This window comes from Taeniopygia guttata, chromosome 2, assembly GCF_048771995.1.
Source record: "Taeniopygia guttata chromosome 2, bTaeGut7.mat, whole genome shotgun sequence".
In the NCBI taxonomy this organism is placed as follows: Eukaryota; Metazoa; Chordata; class Aves; order Passeriformes; family Estrildidae; genus Taeniopygia; species Taeniopygia guttata.
The window spans coordinates 69285589-69308378 of record NC_133026.1 but is presented as its reverse complement, the minus strand read 5'-3'; the positions used below and the strand labels follow the sequence as shown (position 1 = coordinate 69308378).

The 22790-nt window shown below is 37.1% G+C and overlaps 1 protein-coding gene across 3 annotated transcripts in view; it reads right to left on the bottom strand.

The window, feature by feature from the left end:
• CDKAL1 (CDKAL1 threonylcarbamoyladenosine tRNA methylthiotransferase) overlaps window positions 1-22790 on the bottom strand; it is a 374946-nt gene that overhangs the window by 293044 nt on the left and 59112 nt on the right. For all 3 annotated transcript variants that reach the window (XM_002191079.7, XM_072924178.1, XM_030265571.4), the window contains one exon: window positions 15484-15568. In XM_002191079.7, coding sequence (XP_002191115.5) covers window positions 15484-15568 — 85 coding nt within the window. The remainder of the gene's footprint in view (window positions 1-15483; window positions 15569-22790) is intronic.

Below are 22790 nucleotides of genomic sequence, written 5' to 3'. Positions count from 1 at the left end.
TGTGGTCATATACAGACACACAAAATTATCTTTTACCAATACATAAAAGTAAAAACCTGTTCTTATTCTGATATCCATCATGTTTGAAGAAACTTATCCTCAAAGAATGCCTAGAAGTTTACAGATTTACCATATTCCACGTAATGCAAAAGCCATGCTTCTCTAAGCCTACCATACACAAAAAATTTATGAAGAAAATTGTGCAATTACTAACAAGACAGAGCAAACAACATATGATTTGTAAGAAAATCCAAAACTTTCCTAAACAATTGGTACCATAGAAGAAACTATCACAATCTCCTTAATATTTCTGTTAAAGCAAATGTTTCATGTTGCCATTTACAAAAAATAATTCGGTGTCAGTAAATGACATCACAGACAACGGAGATCTAACATCTTTCACATAAACATATTCCTGGAATCACCTAACATCCGTCATGAGATAAACACTGATGAACCAGCGTGCCTGCTTCACCTTCCACAAACCAACAAAAAATTTCTGCTTTTAATTTGACAAGATCAATTAAGGCTAATTTTGCCCATGTTTCTGAAATACTAATAGTCACTGAACTTAGGAGTTAAGGAGCAGGTTTTGTAAGTCTGCAGCTTTTGAGGAAATTTTACCTTGAGACCAGAAATGGAGTTGTTAAGTACATCAGCAATTTACCCTGAGATCACTTTATGTCAGAAAAATAAGGTTGTATAAAACATACCAGGCCTCTCTAGAAGTGGCTGGATGGGGATTTTTCAGTGTCTTGTTTCCAGTCTTTACTAAGGAACATCTTTAAGCTATCTGAGATTCCTTTGCATAAGCGAGCAAACAGGATGGAACAGCTCAGTGCCAGGGAGTTTCATTAGCACTTTTCAAGTATTAACATCAAACATTAGATCAACACAGAGTAACAACTTCAATTCAACATTAGGGCATAGGTGTAGTACTTTCCAGTGGACTTCGTATGCATCTTACCAGTATTCCTTCCCCTCCATATTCTGAATATATTTTCAATTGAGAGTTAAACAAGGATGCAAATTTTGTAAGGACTTCCAAGGAAGTAACCCCTAACAACAAAAATCATGTATTTGTTTGTGGGAAAATATTTTGACTATGAATTTGACCTGCAATTTATGTTTCACACATGACTTCTCTGGAAATTGCTACAACAAAGTGCTAATTGTAACTGCTGACAAAGCTACCCATGTTTCCTATTTCTGTGGCTCTTATCAACCCAGTATCTCCTTTTGCAAGGCTACCAGGTAAGTCTGGAAGGAACAGTGGGAAGGTCCTTGGTCTCTTCAGCGGTAACTCCTTAGAGTCAGAGTTAGTCACATAACTTCCACAGAATAAAGCTTGCTCTACATCCATAAAGAAGTAGAAGCCAGACACAACTACTCTGCATAAGAATGTGATGCCTTAATCCTTCCCAATGATACCACTTTTGAAAAAAAAAATTAAAACTTTGGTCTCAAAGAGATGCATAACAATATCCTTAGGTGATATAAAGCTAGCACATAAGCAGGCACCTTTAGTGAGATATATATACACACACAGAGACATATACTTTTTTTGTTTCTATTACATATAAAAACATGTTTAAATAATATACAAACCTGAAGTGCTTGATGTAGCAGTGCTTATTCTAATTGCAGTATTACAAGTACAGAAGAACTTGGGGATTTGAACTAGGTGATCTTGAAGGTCCCTTCCAACCCAGGCCATTCATGATTCATTTTAAGAAGGGGGTGATTTGTCAGTTGTTTGGGTTTGTTGGGCCTGGTTTGTTTGGGTTTGGGGTTTTTTTGGGTTCTTCACCCCACCACTGCCCAAAGTCGCATTTCTCTGCAGACAACTATGGACATTATGAAATCACAGATCAGCACAACCAGTCTGTGCTTATGTGCTGAGAGAGTAAAGCAACAAATAAAGTCTACTTAAATTACAAGAGGAACTATTATTTTTTGCATGCACAATAGCAACAAGGAAGTTGGATAACCTAAAGCAGTGAAGAGGGACTATTTGTGTTAGTCATTGCTTGGCTATGGGGGACTGCTCAGAGCACAACCACCTCTGATAAGGAAAACAGACAAGAGACCTTAGGAATTACTGATCCATATTTGTATGTTCCACCTGGACTTACTTAACTTCTCAACCTGCATGGATGCTAATATCCCTAAACAAAATAATTCAACATAAATATATCTGATATCAAAACTATCAATAAACATTTTTGGCTTAAGTTAATTTTAAAGAAATATTTAAACAGTTTCAGGAATGTAATGAAAGCAGTTTGTTTAAATACAGTAGAGAAAGCAATGGTCCTATTCTATTTTTGAGTATTTTCTTGCTCTCCATCTATGACGCAAACTCCTTACAATCCAGATTTAACTTAAGCCTTCTTAATACTTGGGTTCATCTTGTAAAGCCTTGGGATCCCTAGGACACAAAGTACCAGGAACAATGTTAAGGTATTGAATAAGGCACAGCTGCCTTTGAACTACCTATGTTCTCAGCTTTCCTTTCAATCTTAAGGACAGGTTATACAGGATGGCAGAGAGCAATGGCCTTGTCGAACAGCTCAGTAAGAGAGGTCCAGAAGCAGAGCTGTTCATCTGTGGGCATGGAGAGCTGTTCTAACTGAAGATGGCTGCTTTATTTCCACACCTGCCTCAGAGTTCTTGGATAGTTAGCTGAGATATATAAATACAAGCAAACTAATTTTTACTGCTGAATTCATTTACTAACATGAATTCACCAACCCCAGTTAATAATATATCTTTTTCTCCTCCTCACCTCCAGGGATATCCTGGAAAACAGCCCTACCTGTGAGTATGCAGCTATGAAACAGTTATAGTTTTTCCAAAATATAATCACTTTCCCCAGATCTTTCATCAGGTTTTTTGCACTATTATTACAGCACTGTGCCATTAATTCCTATGTGGAATCAATGTACTAGTCAAAGATAAAGTGAAATCACTTATCTAATAAAAGGTTCTGCAAAGACTCAACTTGGATTTCAGGTTCCAATTTAGTGTCTTCCCTGTCTCTTAAAAACAAACACCAAGAGACACACACTACAACTCTAACAAATCAGCTTGTAATAGCTACTAGCCATGCTCGCCTTTTGTATGCATTCACACAGCAATATATGTTTTTCTTCCTCAGAAATGCAAACTGAATCCCTGTGCAGTTGAATAAATGGTGGTTGGGGTAATGGTTCGGTGTGTTCACATCACTGCTATAGGTAAGTGTCCTTAAAAATAAAAGTAAGCCAAGGAAGGGAAAAATAACAACAACATGATCCAAATTTACTATGGGTCAGTAACAAAACCTCTTATTATACAACTTCAGATTTCAATGCTGAGAAAAAGCTAACCTTGGTAAAACATACTGCAAGAAAAAATATTCTTATTGAAAAGGTTTGCCTTTTCCTATTACAAACATATCAAAATTAGAAACCAAGAAGAAAAGCATTACAAAACACCACTGGAGAAGTAAAAAATACCCTCAAACAGTGATGTAATGATTTTCTAATTCTATTTCAAACCTCGAATCCTCAGGACAGTAGGTAAAGGTGAACAAAAGAGTACCAAGGCTGCAAACAGTTGCATGTCCCTGTCAGTAAAGACAAAGGTGGGAAAGGAATACGTAGCATCACCATCACTAAGTTACTTGAAGCATATTAAGACAAGACAAAATAAAGCTGCTCCCTCTCTCCATTCTGCTACCTGCCATCTGCCCATGAGGCCACAAAGCAAAGCCACATCTCTGGCAAGGGGTGAAGCTGGTAGCAGCTGCGTCACCACAACAGCTCCAGCAGGGAGCAGGGGAAAGAGAAATATTCTCTTCACATGGAAATATTGCACCAAGCAGTGATTCCCAGCTGGAAACATCGTTATGTAAGCAGTATCATTCAGGACATTAGAGGAAGTCAGTTACAGCCCATTCTCCTCAATCCAAACATACTCCCTGACCATTTTCTTAGAATATGACAATGTCATATTAGCATGTGGTTTCTGAGCAATAGTCACAAGAAATTCAAGATCAGCTCACTGCATCTCAACCACAACATCAATAAAGAATCATAACAACAGAGTGCGCAATACCTGGCTTCATCTCATTAAATGTCCTTCCTGCAATAATGGTAATATGTTAAGCAGCATTTCACAATAGCTTAACTTAAAAATTTTGCAACAAGCATGCTTAACTGGTGTTTTTTGTGAAATACAAATGGAAACCACAAAACCAAGAGCATGCACTGCTTGATGTAAAAACTGTGAACTGTTGACTTAAAAAACATGTTGCTCAAGAGATATTTTAACACTGCATTATACCATTAACATTGAAAACTAATGTATTTCAAATGCAAAGCAAATAATCCCTTGCCTCATGAGAGGAAGCCAAGAGAGACTTGGGGGTGCTGTGGGATAAAATACTGAATTTCAGCCATCGATGTGCTCTTGCAGCCCAGAAAGTCAATTGTATCCTGGGCTGCATCCAAAGCAGCATGGTCAGTAGGGTGAGGGAGGGGATTCTGGCCCTCTGCTCTGCTCTGGTGAGAGACCCCACCTGCAGTGCTGTATTCAGCTCTGGGGGTCCCCAGCACGGGAAGGTCCCTAACATTTTGGAGCAAGTTTAGAAGAGGCAATAAAGATGATCAGAGGTCCAGAGCGCCTCTCCTATGAGGAGAGGCTGAGAGAGAGAGGGTTGTTCAGTTGGAGAGAAGGCTCCAAGGAGGATTTTCAGCACATAATGATGTCTTATAGACTCTGTAATAGGAGTTGTTGCAATAGGACACAGGAGAATGGTTTGGGGACAGACTTTGTAATAGGACCTGTTGCAGTAGGACACAGGCTAATGGTGTTAAACTGAAGAGGTTGTCTACAGAGGTGGTGGAAGATCCATCCCTGGAAACATTCAAGGCCAGGCTGGCCAGGACTCTGATCTAGTTTAAGACATTCCTGTTCACTGCAGGAGGTCGGACGAGGTGACCTTTAAAGGTCCCTTCCAAACCAGACCATTCTGTGATTCTGTGATAGTGAATCCTACAAAGTTACCACATCCTGAAGCTCCAGGTTTACCATACATTGAATTATATTAGTTCAGGACTAAATTAGAAGCAACTCTGCTGAGCCATAGAGGGAAGGTCAAAACAAAGCCTGTGCAAAACCACATTTGACCTGTTTTCTATAATGATTGAGTATATATGTGTTACATCCATGTATACATAAACAGTCAATTTCACAGGTTATAAATGCAATTACAAGCTATAGGACCAAAAGAGGCCACAAAAATTTCATATGTATAAAAAGAAAAGAACCATAGCTTCCATTTCTTGTGTAAAAGTTCATCCATTTCAAAAATTCTTCTATTTTTGTTCTTTTCTTTTGAACAGCTTGAATCTTTTTGCTGGTTCAGTCCAGCACAGTTCATATAACTAAGTTAGCAAATGTGTCCAACACTGGTTAAACAAGAGAGCTCCTACTAATAGAAAGAAAAACAGTATGAAAAAAAGAAATACCTGAAAGAATAATTTCAAGTTCAAGTATTATGTATTAAAAAGGCAGTATTTAAAGCGAAGAGCAATCTGAAGTAAAAATCCCATTTCCTGCAGCTTTCCTTGTATAAGACGTTTTACAATCCAGATTCAGGAATCTTAAGAAACATGGTCTTATTTTCTGAAAGAATGTGAAAGAAAAGTCTTCATTGTAGTTAGGACATATGCATCATCACATCTTTTCTGTCTCTAAAAAACATTTTTCACTCACCTTCATTTTTTCGAGTTGCAGGTATCAATTTGACAATGCCTCAAAGTAAATGTTCCTATTTAATGACTAGTACAAAGAAAAACATACAAATAGACATCCATTATGGAAATGGGCTACATTTAAAAAGCACAGGGAGAGACAAAATAAAAACTGGAGGCACATGAAGTATTTAGGAAAAAAAATCCATGCTACCCAATTGGATTGAGGTAATCACAGATTGCTTCTACAATGAGTTTTGCTGTGTTTTAGACAATTTTATTTAACATTGTACTTTTGTAAAAAAATGAGCCTCTGCCTCTTTACTACTGAGTTTCCCTTGAGGTCATGCTAATAAAATATAATAGACCCAAGCAAACAATAGGTTTATTCCTACTTGCAATAAACACATATAAAATTTCTTGTTGAGTATTTGTGTTATGTTGGTAGCTGGAGCCACTAACAAGCGTCAGTTTCCATTGTGCTTGGAGCTGTAAAATCAATACATGAAAAAAGTTGACTATTTATCCTGTTAAAAGTAGTTACCAGACATTATGTCTTAGGAAAGTTTCAAATTCAAGCACATACTTGTAACCAAACGATTCTGTGGTCAACTGTGTCTTGGTGTTAGCCTGTGTTTCTGCCTTTTTTTTCATTGAAAGCTAAAAAGAAAATTTTACAAGTAAAGAAAAACATTTGGATAAAAAAGTTAAATCCAAGAGGAATAGCTGTCTATGTCCATGTCCCTCCCAAGAGCAGCGCACCAAGGGTCAAGTCAGCAGCTGAGGTGTACAATGCCAAACATGAACTGCTGTGCTGCACTGGTAGTATCCCAACTTGCCTTGACTAAATGTGCCACAATAAAACCTCAGTATAACATCAATCTTTGCAGATGCATGTTAAACAGATACAGGAATTACAATGGAACTTAGTGTAAAAAACAAGAGCTTTGTTGAATATAGACAAAAAAATCACCAGCACTATTTTTGCTCTTTGTGGGTTAGCATCTAACAACCACAAGAAAAATGCTTTCAGAAGTACAAGAGAAAATGTTTTTGACACTCAAACTCACCTGAACAAGCAAGCATTCTCTGTTCTAGGACAAACACCCATAAAGCATTAGTAGATAATCTTTTGAATCAAAAACAAATAAAATCATACTTGTCAGTAAGGACAAGTTTAGATCATGCTGACTTTTGCTTTTGTCCAGCTACAGCAAGTTTCTGCATGTTTTCCTATGCTCCCTCCCTAGGAAAAGTCAGGCCTGCTAGGACAACAGCCAACATGCAGCTAATTAGATAAATAGCTAAAGCTACCAACCACCTGCTTCCACTACTCACCATTAACCTTTTCTGCTCAATTCATCTGTCTGAAATGGTAAAACAAAACCCCTGTCAAGATAGGGGGACACATAATATGTGAAACACTAATTCTATACAGCCATCCAAAAAATCAGCTAACAATTTGTATTGCTGAATCACCCTTTCATCATTCTACTGTATTTCATATATTCTGGTCTAGTTAAAAGCTCAAAAGAGCAAGAGGAAAAAGGAAAACAAACAGAATCAATAAAACATTCAATTATTTTTCACCTCTTATGACTGTATTCAGGCAAACCAACCCAAGCAGAACTCTGTCCTCATCCTGTCCCATGTTATTTCAATGGACATCAATTAATACTACATCCTCTCTCAGTAATGCTATTGCTTATTTGAGGCAAATCTAAGATCTCTTAGTATCTCCTGCACTTCTTAGTGCTGGAGCAAGTAATTTGGTTACCTCTAAAGAAGAGAAAGAAACAAGAAATTCCCCAACAGATGGGAGGTGAATGTCACATGGCAGAAGGAGCAAGGATTCCGACTGCACATCCCCAAATTAATTGCAACACAAAGTTCAGCTTCAGTAGTCCACTACTGGGCACAGTCTGTTAGGATAAGTCATAAATATTGTTCCAAGGACAAGAAAATATACACAGCCTACTGTTTGAAGTAATAAAAAAACACACTACAATGTCTCAGACTGCTGCTGTTTCCAGCAGTTGTCCGCTATCTCACCACTGTTTGAATCACAAGCTCCTCAGGAGTTGTCACCAGCTCTTTGCTTTGGCCAACTCCACAGGGGTATTTTCCACCTGAAGGTATGTTGACTTACAAACTGTTAATATTCTGATCCCATTCACATTCCTTCAATTCACACACACAGTGGTGGATTTTATTCTTTTGCACACCACAACCCAAACAAGACTTTTGAAGTCCTTATTTAGTAGCCTATTTTTTGAACAGAGAACAGAAAACCCTCCAATCCAGTAAGGACTAACTAGAGGTTCAGGTGCTAATCTGAAATGTGAGTTAAGGAAGGAACTTGGTCACAAGAAATCATTGTCCCCATCCTGTTAAAAGAGGCAAGACATTTCAAATGGATTTCAACATGGTTTTTATGCACATGCCCATAATAGGAAACCAAACACAGTTTTGCTCAAATGTCTCCAATCCCTCAAAAAGCCTCTTCTTTAAAGCCCTTGATTAAGCAACAAAACAAACTTGAAACTTCTGACCCAAAACAGTGTCTACATCTTCTTGACATTTTCTGCTGTATCTGTCCCTGGTCTCAGCAAAGAGGGGGTCACCAGCACTAAGAGCCCAAGAGAACACCCCATCCCCAAGGCAAGCATATGGCAGAACAGCACGAGAAACACTAGGAAAGCCCAATTCTTACTTTTTCTAATTTCATTAACTCTGTCTGGAGACGTTTCCTTAAAGTATGCATTTTCACCAAGTCTGAGATGAGGGGGAAGAACTGTTCTGGCTTTTAATTAATGATAACATCAGCAATGCATTATGAGAATTAGATATCCTTTTCAGTGTTGCTCATTTTCTTAAAACAGGTTTCAGATGGTTATACACGCCTGCAAGTTCTTGCTCTAAAATGCTGAAAAAGTCCAAGTGACAGGACCCGAGGCAATGGGTTGAAGCTGTGCCAGGGGAGGTTCAGGATGGGCATTAGTAAAAGGCTCTTCACTCAGAGGGTGGTTGTGCACTGGAACAGGCTCACCGGAGAAGTGTTTACAGCACCAAGCCTGAAGAGTTCAAGAAACATTTTATCAACGCTCTCAGGCATATGGTGCGACTCTTGGCACGTCCTGTGCAGGGCCAGGACCCCACAATCCTTCTGGATCCATTCCAGCTCTGGATATTCTACAGTTCCATGATACCTGTGTCCCCATTTTGGCTGATAAGGAGAAAAGCTAAAGCATTACTGTATGAACTATCAGGAGACCTATACTTCTTAAATCAGAAGTCTTCCTTGTTTACCCGTATCACTTAAGTGTAATGGTTGATTGCATTTGTTTGCAAAGGAATGTGTATCTTGTATGTTTAGCAATGAATTTTACTGATTTTCAATGTCTGTAAATACTGCCTGTGAAGCACCAGTGCTCCTGGAGCCTACATAGCTGGGGACCTGTAACTACAGCCTCAAAAAAAAATTCAAATACACATACATTAAGTTATGAAATAGAGTTGGTCTCTCATGTCCTGGCCATATTTTCTTCTCTAAAATTGCAATCAAACATTCATTTGTCCCCAGTGATCTGGCTCAAGACATAAAGAGTATCTAAAGCTAATTAGCCCACTAAAGCATCTGAGGTTTAATCAGTACTGCAGTAACATCTCAAAGCATCAATATCATGTAGTACTTAAAGCCGTCACAAATGTGTTCCTATCAGAGTAGAAAATATTTCTAGAATCACATTTGAAAGTTGATTTTAATAGGTTCTGTTCCTGTACTTTTTAAAAAACCTTTTAAAATATTAAACTAAGGTACACACAAGTTTATAACCCAAGCTTTTGCAAATCTCTTCAAAATGTGGCCATGCATTCACAAGCAGTCCACAATCCTGTTATCTTCTAAATACTGTGCAATGGAAAGCACTCCATTCTATATGGTGTGCCTTTTCTCTGTGTTTTATAGCATCACGTCAACCAGCTTTTAACATTCTTTTTTACAGCAGACGTGAGTGCAAGAAAAATAACACACTTAAATGCAGCTAAAACTCTTCCACTAACAAATATAATTTAAATAACAGAATTCTTCACCAACAGCTATGTCTTCCATCAGCTTAAGACACTAAAAGCATGGATGACAATATTCAGTAAATATAAAAAGAAGGAAAAAAAACTTACTAGATTGATAAGGTTTTAAATAAAGACTTCAGCTTAAAAACATTTTTGTTCCAAGCCTATAAAATCCTTCTGCAGCATTTGGAAGCCACAGAGCATTTGGAATCAGCTATATTCCTTGGTAAAGCTTGATCAAATACATAAATGAAACTGGCATTGCTTAAGCTGAAAAATATTAACTAGTAGAATGAACATTTTAAAAAATAATTGCTTTGTCATATGGATGGGCACAGCTATACAAAAAAAACATCTCTCAAATGCTAAAGTAGAAAGCCCTTCTTGAAATTTTTGCCAGGAAAACCCAGAAGCTCAAAAAAAAAAAAAAAAAAAAATCTATCTGGTGAACATAAGAGAAATGTTCAGTGTTTTCAACCAATTAATTTGTACACATTACATCCAAGATTAGAGCACTTCCTAAAAAAAATATTATTTCTTTACAAAACAGAATGAGCTCCAAAACTAATTTTAAAGTTAATTTGTGTTAATGGTATGTGATTGCTGACATCTTAATAGATCTCCTACATCTGTAAACATATAAATGTTGTACCTAAATCTATTCCAATCAAGATTTTGATGAAGCAATGAACTTAACTGATGTAAGGCTCCTCAGGGTGTTCTTAGAATATAATTGTGATTTTAAATTCTAGATAATTGATTTAGAGCCTCCACTCAAAACCAAGTAACTTCTATTAGCTGGGGAAGGAGTATCTCTCACTGTGAACAGGGCATAAATCTTGAATACAAGCACTTTGTCAATCTGTAGATGTGTGAGCCTTTCATCCTGGCAAATGGCAAGGCTTTCACCAACATGATCTAGACTAGTTTAGAGAGTCTGAGCAAGGAGTATTATTTGCAACATTCTTAGGGGAAAAAGAAATCAAGTGTCCGACTTCCTCCTACCCAATGAAGTTTGTTTTGCAAGCATTTTTATTTCAGAGAATCCAGGCCTTCCTCAGATTTCTTCAATACAAGTGGGAAACAGCAGTACCCCTACCTACAATTCTCAGTACTGCCCTGTTACCTTAAGTACTCCAACACAAACACCCAAAGTCATGGCAACACACTGTTTCTGTACAATGCAACATTCAGCTCAGAAACTTACACCTGGGGGAAGTGATCTTCTTATGCTAACAGGATGTATAAAATAAAGAGCTTTGAAATACTTATGTTTCCTCTCCTGGAAGTACATCACAGCTTAGATTGTATTGCATGAACAGTATAAAACAACTCTAAATCACAGTCTACTTCTACATTGAAAATGTATTAGGAACAGCAAAAGGATTAATGCTATGTTAAAGAAAGTGATAACCCTGCATAGTGTGTAATTTTTCATTTTGCTCAATTTGAAAATGCATCATATAAATTACATTCATAAATGTTAGGAAAAAAAGGAAAAAAAACCATCAAAAAACCTTCTTCCAGGCTTATTTTCATTTGCAAAGATTTCAAGCAGCAGAAAATTATTCTTATCTCTGAACAAGCCTTTGTATTTAACCTCTTTCTGTACTTAACATCAACACAATAGCATTTGGTTAACAGAAATCCTGTAGCATCCAAAGGCATACTCTTCAATTTAATCCACTGAGAGCTTTAAACAATTGCAACATCTACAATCACAGTCCTCTTAAACAAACATTTCCACAAATTCTACAGGTTTTGATGCTCCTTCTAGCATGAAAGTGAGATCCCACACACAGTGTTTATTTATGAATTGGTGAAAACTGAAGCAAGGACAGAACTGGAAGCCACATGGTGCTACTTCAGTGCTAAAAGCCCTCGCATCTCTGTCACAACTCATAGCTATCAGAAAGAAAAGGGTTGAACGTACACTGGAGCATGCCTTAAAGTGAATGCAGCAACAAATACATCAGAGAATGTGTGTTAATGCTACATGTTAATTATATATAGTAACAAAGATGATTATTTATAGTGGTCAGGCTTATTCTATACCATGAGACCAGCCATGAATACCTCAACAGCATAACCACATCTTTCCTCCCAGACAACATAATTCTGGCTGTTTTAATAAGTAAGCCACCAAATTCCTCTCCATAACACTTCAACCAGCAGGAGAACTCCTCAAGGAAAAGCCAAAGTCCCCAAACACATGAGTAACTTATACCAGCACTCAGGAAAGGATCAAGCAAGGGAAAAGACAGCTAGCTAGAAACACTCAAGAGTTTCTGAATCTTCAGAGGTCATCAGGAAAACTGGGTTACATATCTGAGATGTAACAGTCAAGAAAACAAGTATCAGAGCACACAGAAATTAATGGAGCATGAAACTGAAGAGCAAAATAACTTCATTTTAAAGGAAGCAAGCTCCTCTAGCACACGCTCTTGGGCTTAATTCTCTTCATCAGTCTTACCACATTTACTGTGGTTTACGCAAGTTAAGGTTAGTAACTTACTTCTTGAAAGTTTATTATTGCTATTACTAACTGCTAAGTTTTAAGAAAACTACTTTTGACTAAAATAAATGATAGCAAAAAATGTCATCTGATAACCTTCTGCAAATGAGGAAAACAAAAACAAAACCAACCAAAACAAAACAAAAAAAACCCTCAGAAACACAATAAGCAGAGGCACATAAATGAACCACCAAAAAACTAACCAACATTCCCCAAAATAAATAAATAGTGACATCACTCTGGAAGAAATTTAATGACATTTTACTCATTTTTTTGTTATTTATACCATTTATAAAACACATTTATATATACATATATACAGTTGTATATGTATATACAAGTTGCTCACGCTGACAGATGATCAGGTCCAAAGCAAAGATATCATACTGAAACATTACCAGAAAAAAAAAAAAAAAGATATGAGTGATTTTTAAATAAATAGATTATTTTATTTTAAGGCAAAATAAATTCAACTTTAAAAAAATGTAACTTTCCAAAAGCTGCTAATTTCTTGGAATGCCCAGCAAATACTCTACTAAAGTACAAGAGGTAGATCCATCACTAAACAAAACACAAGCCTTAGTAATTTTCTTTTAACTCCACACACTTAATTAATAGTTGTAATTATTTACTGCTATTGCCTACCTCTGCTTTAATCTTATTTTAAGATTAACCAACTGAGAATAAAATCTGCCCAGGAAACTCAATTCCCATCCATAACTAATGTCTTTAAACAACTCTTTACCCTCCATAGCATTACTCTGGTTGGGCAAGTTCAACTTTATTGATATTGAAGAGTTGATACTGGAGACTGTTCCTAAGAGCTGTAAGAAAAAAAACTAGCATAAAGATTATACTGTCAGTCATCTTGTATCAGCTGTATACACATCTGCAAAGGTTCAGATTGTCTGGGAGCGGTTTTGTTCCTTTTTTAGAAGAAAAGCAAGACAAAAAAGGTTGTACCTACACAACTTGTGGGTTCTGGCACATTCTTTGGCCCATGTTATTAGTGGGGGATCAGCTTTTCACAGTCATTCTTTAACCACCAGCGTGAACACGCTACCACTGGTTTGAATCAGTACATTTTTAAGTCATATATGCAAGCAATGTAGGAAGTGTTGCAGTGGGCAGAGAATAAATAAATACTTTTCTCAATATTATGCATAATACTATGTAACACTTTCAAGATAGTTTTTTGGTTTTTTTTAAGAAGAATTTTACAGGGCTGAATATTATTTTTTCTACTCCAAGAATGTTTGCTTTGACCACACACACACACACACCGTGTTTATTTTGTTACTCAATTGAGAAAAACAAAGATCTCCATAGTTACTAACAAGCTGCTCTGACAGGATATAATGGCAGCTCATTTTGTATCACCCAAGCTTCATGCATTAGGTTTTTGCTGTTACAAATTAAGAACTATTTGGGAGAAGCTGTGTTCTTTAGAAAGACAATGTGTTTCCCCTGTGTTTAATGCACCTTATGAAAAATAAGATACTACTACAGAAGATGTCATTCTCCATGGCTGGAAACTGCCAGGATCTGAGTTTAGAGGATGAATTATGCATGCTACAGGAAAAGAACAAGTATAGGGAGATGAAAGGATAAAAAAGAATAAATCCAGGCTACAAGTAACGTCAAGGTCATGAACAGAGCAGCAACAGAAACATGTTCTTCAAAGAAATAGTTTTGGTCATTTGCTTTCAGTTAGGCCCTCTTTCTTAACCAGCTCTATTCTCCTGGCTAGGACACACACCATACCACATCATTTCTGGCACAGGATTAGTAAAATAGAAGGATGGCCACAACTGAGCTGGAAACTATCTTGTCATCAGTTCTGTTGGCCAACACTAACTGCTGGAAGTATTCTGGGAATAGTGTGCTGTTTTTTTGGTCTTTTGGTTTGGTTTGGTTTTTTGTTTTTTTTTTTTTAGGCAACAGAAAAGAAAGGCATAAGCAATTCTGGTGACGAAGTGCAACACCAGCAGCTAGAAAGTGAAGCACTCTCAGGGGTGGAGGAAATTTCTGTTGTGCCACCTACAGCAGGCAGGAGGTTTCTGTTCCAGGTTACACGCCTGAGAGCCTGTTAGTAACTCCAACATTACAAGCCGGTAGATTATATCCAGTTTCTCTCTCCTCTTTCCATTCCCAAGAACTATGTGTTTCTAACCAAAATGGATTTCAACAGCCAGTCCCCAGTGCACTACACTAAACAAATGACTGCACAAATAGCCAAATTTGTTTACTAAAGATAAAATTTACAAGACACATGCCACAGTATTTCTTTACAGTGGGTAGTGACAGCTGTATGTGTACAGGTTTTTTAGTTACTCTCATTATAACTACACTTCTGCAGAAACTGGAGGCAAAACGGCTACCATGTCATTTTGTTTGACATCAATGGAATGGTACTGCATAATAAAACACATTCTTCACAAGACTTCTATTATAAGCTAATCAGCTAATATTTCAAGGAAATGTATAGTGCAATAGCTGGTTTTAAGTATATGCCAGACACCCTTTTTAAAGAATCACAGAATTGGTATGGTTGGAAGGGGCTTCTGGACATCATCTTGTCCAATCCCCCTGCCAAGGCATGGTAACCCAGAGCAGGTGACACAGGGACACATCCAGGTGGGTTTGGAATGTCTCCAAAGAGGGAGACTCCACCACCCCTTAAGCAGCCTGTTCCAGTGCTCTGACACCCTCAATATAAAGAAGTTCTTTCTTATGTTAAGGTATTTCTTGTCATTTAATTTATGGCCGCTGCTGCACACCACTGAAAAGCAGGTCTCAGGCCACGTTTAAGTAGAAACAACCTAACAATTCACATATTAAAAAAAAAAAAACAAAAGCACAGTCAACTCTTCAGAAGACTATGACAACATTGTCTTGAAAAGTAATATAGAAGTCCCTATCTAAATGGGTCAGCAGTTCTCCTAATAAGTATAGTGATAATCACCTGCAAGCTAATGCTATTTTAAAAAAATCCACTCTACCTTACAAATCCATTTGAGAGAATTCACCATTCTAACACAAACTCAGCACATTTCTTGCTCTAAAACACAAAATAACTTCTAGATTGAGAACACAAGGCTTTACGACATGCAATACCCACTGATAGTTAAAAATCTTTGTAAGGAAACAACTTACTTGATTGAGTTTCTGAAGTGGTCCTCAGCAGGATTTTTTACTGTACAACTGTTCAGCAACCATAAATCTGCTTCAGCAGAGTTGTCTACAAAACAGAAATAAACAAACCTGTGTTAAGAATTACTTAACCTGTCAACTCCTAACTTATATAATATTAAAAAACTCCGAACTGAGCCATTAATAATAGGTTGGCTATTTGCAAGATCGCTTTATATTCAATTACATTCTTGGAAGGGTTTTTTTGTTTTTCTTTGTTTTGTGTTTTAGAAAAAAAAACCAGACACATGAGCATTTCTATTGTAATTTCTTTTTATTTTTTTTGCTGACGGGGAATAAATTGTTATCTCATTTACTAGCTGAGATGACACTACGTTGCACATAATGGAAGAGAAAGTTAAAAAGAATGGTCACAATGCCCAGAAAGATCTTGCCTAGACAAAGGCAAAATTAAGTGGTCAGAAAAGCAGGTTTCACTAAGAAAAAAAAAATCCCTGCTTCAGCTCCACTGTGAATTAATACTACAAAAGAAACAAATCACAATTCATAACATGTGAACCTCTACTAAAGAGAAAAATCAATGCAGCTGCTTTGGAAGGAAACATATTTCTAGTTTTGGTTATATCTTAGTTATGGTATAAGTATAGCTCAGCAATTTTCAGACAAAAAATATTCAACCAGTATCTGCCTCCATTCAAACGAGGATACTATTTTTTTCAGGATCCAAACCTTTCTGTAAGTTCAGAGCCTATTGATATCTAAATTCATTAACAGAACTGAATCCCAGAATTATCTGCAGAAGTGCATACATAAACCCTAATCCTATAAAACATGGCTTATAGTACAAAAATTACTAGCATAACCATTATCCTTGTGAAGTTAGAGTGGCTTTTTCAAACAAAGAAGAATCTATCTCATTAGATTATTAAGCACTATCTCAAATAGTTTAGTGCTTTAGCATTCATCAGAATAGCTTGTACCAGTTTGGATAAGAAAATTCATGTCACTTCTGCTATTCAGTACATTGAGCACTGAAGTATTGACTGATGTATCTTTAAAAAACATAAGCCAGTGAGCAATGAATACAGGTAAAACATAATTTTTAGGATGCTTTACTCAAACTGACATCCTGCTAAAGCAGGAGAAAGCCTGCCATGACTTAGGCATATTTATACACACATCCATCATGAATGCATCCATACAGGCAAGAATATCCCTTTCCTCCATGCACACACACTTATGACAAAATGCTAAAATAGATAAAGCTTTCTGTCTCATTGATATTTCTTCAAAGAAATCATAATTTACAATTAATTATCAGTCACTTAACCTATGAAGCAGGAAAACTGAAAATAATACACAAAATGCAACTAATGCTAAATAAGAGAAAACATTCAGGGGGATTCTAATCATTGTTGACCAAGATTACACTATTAATTTGACTAAAACACAACTTCCTTTCACAACAGGGAAAGACCACAAAGCAGTCATCAAAATAACATTCAGACCTTTAGCTACTTTAAAAAAAACAAATTTCTGACCCTATCAGGTTGGGAAAGAGCACTCAGATTTTTTAGGCTACATAGAAGTCAAAATAAAAATGGAACAAGACAAAGAACCTCTCCTGTAACCCAGGCTGCATTAAAACTACATTTTTAGACTAATGAACAGACCCATTTACTATTAGAAAGACAATCAGAGGTTAAAAAAAAAATTATTAGTAATTATGTAGAGAAAAGCAAAGAAACAGAGTTTCAATGTCAGAAAAAGGGTGATCTCTTGGCCTGGTCAGATGTACCAAGTATGAAAACAAACACATTTTAAAAGTAGTTTTCCAGTCACACTGCCAAACCCTTGTATTTCTTATTCTTTTCAGCAGCATAAAATGTTTATAAATTCAGCCCCACACCCATAACACACCCACGTGAGAATTAGGGGTGGGACGGACACACACACACACACACACACAAATAGCAAGAGGCCAACATGTGAGTGAGACATTACATTTAACAGACAGCAGTTGCAGTAGCACTCATGCACCACCGTAAAGCACAACTATTTTCAAGAGATGTCTTTATTCAGAGGAGGGATGCCTTGACACAGAGAGCACCAGTTCTGGGCTTGATCTCAGTTCCTCCTTGTGCCGTGCTTTCCAGGTGTGCAGGAAGAGACAACACTGTGACAATGCTTCTCCCCTAGAGACAAAATCAAATCCCTCTCTTCAAAACAGCCTTGGAAAAAGTAACACATTTAAGTTTAAAAAGTCCTCACATACTAAAGCCAACAGGAAGGACTAATTTCATACAGCAGTTTGGTTTCCTGGCTATTAATATACTGACTCCTTGACTGAGGGACAATTGCAAGACTCTATGTATGTTATATATAGAAAAAAGTCTCCCAAATACATGTAAATTCATTCCTTAACAGGTTTCATCCTCTGCAGAACAGAAGATAAAAAGCAAATGCTTTTACAGAATAAAATCTGCTGAGCAGTTTTGAGAAAAGGAGTCTCATTCATGTACATATCTAAAAATCATTTAAGGACAATTAAAGTGTACCTGAGGTTTGTCCTCCTCTTAAACCAACAGTATTGTTTTATCATATTTAGTTGTTCTATTTCTGCATTTATTTTTAAATCTGTTTTTCCTAATTATTCTAATGATGCCTCATACGAATATATGTACATACAAGTTTTGATTATGCATATATATAAACACATAGATACACACTTATGAGTTATATTCATTTATTAAGTAAGATTCCATATCACAACACTTCAAAATGATAACTGAATTTTCTTAGTACTTTACTGCCCTATTCATACTTAAAATAATTGCATGCACTGGTGTAAACTCACCACAGTCTACTGCATTTTCTCAATAAAATTTCAGTTAAAAAGGAAAATATTGCCAGCAGGGCCTTTTTGTATTAGGTTGCAGGAAGATATGAACATTTGCAACATTGTGGGAATAACTTGTCAGCGGACACATTTTGCTTTGCAAGGCCTTGATGGATGTGTGGAAACAAACATGGACCAAAAGAGCAGACTGGGCTTGGCATGTATAAACAACATCTTCTGGCTTCATAATTACTAAATATTAAGCAACACTGGGATAATAATCCTTTCTTCAGGACAGAGAGACTGGAGCAACTGGCTGCCTATATATATACATAGGTATATGCATGTGTATATGTGTGTGTGTATATATTTGCATATATATACCTGTACGTGTTCTGACATGAGTAGGTGCTACTGTTCAGCACTGTCCTCAAATAAAGAGTCAAAAAGCTCTGACAAATAAGCTCAGGCTTCTAAATACAGGCCTAGAGGGGCTGGGACAGACAGCCCTAAGGATTCCCTGTTTATACTCCAGGCAGACAGATGAAGAGTTTAGGTCTGGATGGGAAGCACCACATGAACGTGGTGCTGCACCCACTGAGGCAACTTCCTTCCTTGGAAGGTCTTCACCTGCCACCTTCTCCAAGTCTCTAAGGAAGATTTTTGAGAAACCTCCAACATTTCAGTGAAGAACAGAGGCCTGTGTTTGGGAGCTCACACAGATCTGAGTGAACAGGACAATCTAAACTTTACAGAAGGTTTTCCAGCAAGTCATAGAGACTGACAGGCGAAACTGAAGCAAGAACCCTAAGTACAGTGAACATCAATTACAGTAGTGAATATGATATAGGTGCATATGTCCTGCAACAATCTTCTCCAAGGGGATCTTCTTCAACTTATTTTTGCCATATATTCAGCCTAATGATACTTTTTTAATTACGATATTTTGCTGCCAACATTTATGTTTATGAGCTACTTAAACACTTTCATCTATGATAAGACATTTTTAGCAAGAAAAAAAGAAGATATGTCAAATCAGCTTTGTATCAAATGCTCCAAAACACAACTCAAAGCCATGCTCTTTTTGCATTGTGACATCTTTTCCATAAAAAAAAAAGGCTACACTGGAAGTAAACCACAAAGTCTATCATACTCTCTGAAAAACAACATTGAGTACAAAGGAACCTAAAGGTCATGGAAACTTCTGAACACTTAAGTTAATTGGGAAATTCTGGAAAACATTAATTGGCTGCATTATGCAAGACTAAGATGATAAAATGGCAAGAGTCTGTAACATCAGTATACCTATAGAGGAAAATAATATTTACAATTATTTTGTAACTAACAGTGTCCGTTTTGTTATCATTTCAGAAATCATAAATCAGCAGAATTTCTTAAGACTAGTAATACTATCAGCTGAAAATAAACAGCTGACTTGGGTTTGCCTGGTCTCTTAACTTTTAATCTTTCTTCTTTCAATTTTTTCCAAAACTTTGTTTTCTTCCAAGCCCCCTCAAACCACATCTCCTTGAAAATCAAAACACTCACAAAGCAAAAAATTAGAACACATCTAGTGAAGGCCTAAAAGAACAGCCTTTCTTTACTTTCTTCAGCACATCACTACTCTCTCTGCACTGAAACCACTATCAGATTTGCTCAGCAGAGTTTGCTAAAAAAATATGACTCATAACTATTATGACATACTTTTTAATACTGTACATCAATCAGAGAAATTCAATCTGAAAGCAGATCTTTCTCTGTAATCACTGAAGGCTCTTCCAGGGTCTTTCCCTCCAGCTGTCCTTATCCTGTTCCTCATCACTCTGTGAGTCTTCCTTCTCACCTTTTCTGATTTTCGAACTTCTAATGCTCTTACACAACAAATATACCTCCAGTGTCTCTGTTTCCACGTGCTGTATTCTACCCTATGTTCCCATTTATGGACCTCCCTATTAAACGCTTCATCCTGTGTGTTCTTCCTTCCAAAACAACTGTGCTCCCTCCCTTGATACCCTGGTTGCCATTTCATGCTCTGGAGCCTGATCCAGTAACATCCAAGGTGTCTGGAATGTGTGCCTGCAACTGTACTCCATGGGAATCATCTGCCCCCAAATGACACAAATACCTAAGCATGAGGACACCTCACAGACAGTTACAGAAGTCATGGAGCATCCTGACTGGAACAAAGTTGCCAAACTAATTATTTTCTTTCGACATCCCTGTGTCACAGAAACCCAGTGTCACTCCAATTAGGTTTCTGAAATTAGGTGCTGGTTAATTTAATGATTTATTGGACCACTGGGCATTGAGAGACCTCAACAAGTATTGGGAAAGAATCACATCATAAATACTAGTTCAGAAATGCTGTAAATCATCAGTGCAGGAGGAAGGTACATCTTCCTCTGGGGACAGGGAGTTTGGTTATTTGTTTGCAGACAATAGGCTTTGCACGGCAGAAGAAAAAAGCTCAGTAAGGTTAAGAATAACGAGAAAAAGTTCAGCATTTTATTTGTGTGCCTTTCCTCAGCACACAAAATACTTAGCTACCATTTGCTAGTTCTCAGTATGGTATTAGATATAGTTAACTATCAACTTTCATGTAACTTGTCCTACAGAAAAGATTTCCAAGCAAACAAGCTCTTTCCTTGTGTCTGCACCCCTGACAGCAACCACAAATCAAAACCACAAGTTATCATGAGTTTCCAGATGGTACTTGTTTGGAATCTCAGGGACACATTATCAGTTCCCACCTCTGAAGACGTCCCATGCATTTGCCAATGATATGAAACACTCAAAGGCATGCTGAAAATACCAACTTTGCAGATTGCAAATGTCTTTCAAAACAATCCCACTCATGTCTTATCAACAGTATCAGGATGCAAAATATAAAAGGATCAGCTTGATTGCAACATGAGTTCTGTTTTCTCATTAAATTTCTGAGATAACTCTGGACATAGCAAATTACTTCATTCAGAATTAATAAAAACACAACTATTTAGTTCACCCTGCATACATGTTATTTAAAGTTCCGAAAGGAAAGCCCGGCTGCTTATCAAATCAGGTAATGCAGACAAGCCTTCATGAAAAAAATAATTTTCCCATCATATCTATTGCACTGATTTAAAAAAATATGCAAATTTACCATTTTTATTCTCTGTTAACATTTTCATTACTGAGCTAGTGCAGTAACCTTTAGTGCAAGTAATCTTTCTTGGGCTTTCTGGTTTTTAAGAAATTGAGTATTTTTAGTAAATTTTATTAAGCAGGCAGACATCTCAACAGCAGCTACTGCTGGCCAATGAACAGGTTTTATAAATTCTTCCAGATCAGGATGCTGTGTCCACTATCAAAGGATATTTCTCACTGTCCAGCACCAAAACAGAGGTGCACAAGGACTTGTCACCTGAAATAAGTAGGAACTGAACACATCTAAACACACAAGACCTAGCCAGTTAAAATCTGATTCAAAATATGACATGTTAAATCATTGTCTCTCTTCATTTTAGTATAACAGACAAATGATTCAATTTTATGTACTCATGCCTACTTTCAGGACTGAAAGTTTTCTAAAAAAATACTGGTTTATTTCCAGTCACCTTTGAAAATCCATTTCCAAAAAAGAACCACATACACCTCTCTTTTCAGCTGTTTAGAGGGTATCATGAAGTTATTGGGACAAACTACTAAACTATCAGTTGATGTCCATTCAATCTGTTCAGGACCTGGAACCTTGCCTTACCACTCCTTCCCAAAAACAAATTCCTTCAAAATAGGTTTAGTTTGCTGAAGTTTACCAAGGCCAGCAGAACAGCTTATGGCTTCTGCCACCATCACTAAACATAAAGGCTGACTTTGAGATCACTGAGAACATAAAACTGGAACTTGAAAAATTACAATAGGCAAACACCTGAACTAACATTAATATATGTATAAATAGTACAGACAAAAGACTCTGTATTTCAAAACATATCCATTAAGAGAATGCTTCAGATCTGGCATGGGAGTACTGAACACTAGACAACACAGAAGAAAAAGTACATGAAAGAATAAATTTAGCTTCAAAATATCGACAATAATAAACTTTACTTCCCACTTCTACTCTGCAACCATCAGGAGCACTTACAAGAGTAATCCAAATTTATACTGGGATTTTGAAGTGAGTAATGCAGTCTCTAAGTACTTTTCATCCCTGCTCTAGACACAGCACAGGCTACAGTCTGGGCCTGAGCTGATCCGTAGAGTAAGCTGCCTTTTTCTCCCACTTCCTACAGACTTGTGTCAGACCAGCAGGACAGCCCAGCTGCACTGCTTGCTGCAGCCCAGGCTCTGCCCTGCAGCACCAGACACACACAGCTGCACAGGGAGCCTTCAGCCCATTCACCCTCAGCAACATCAAAGCTCCACAAAGTAAAGAACAGGAGAGTTAAACCTACTAGAAAGGCTTACCTTTTAGCAATGTAAAAAAAAAAAA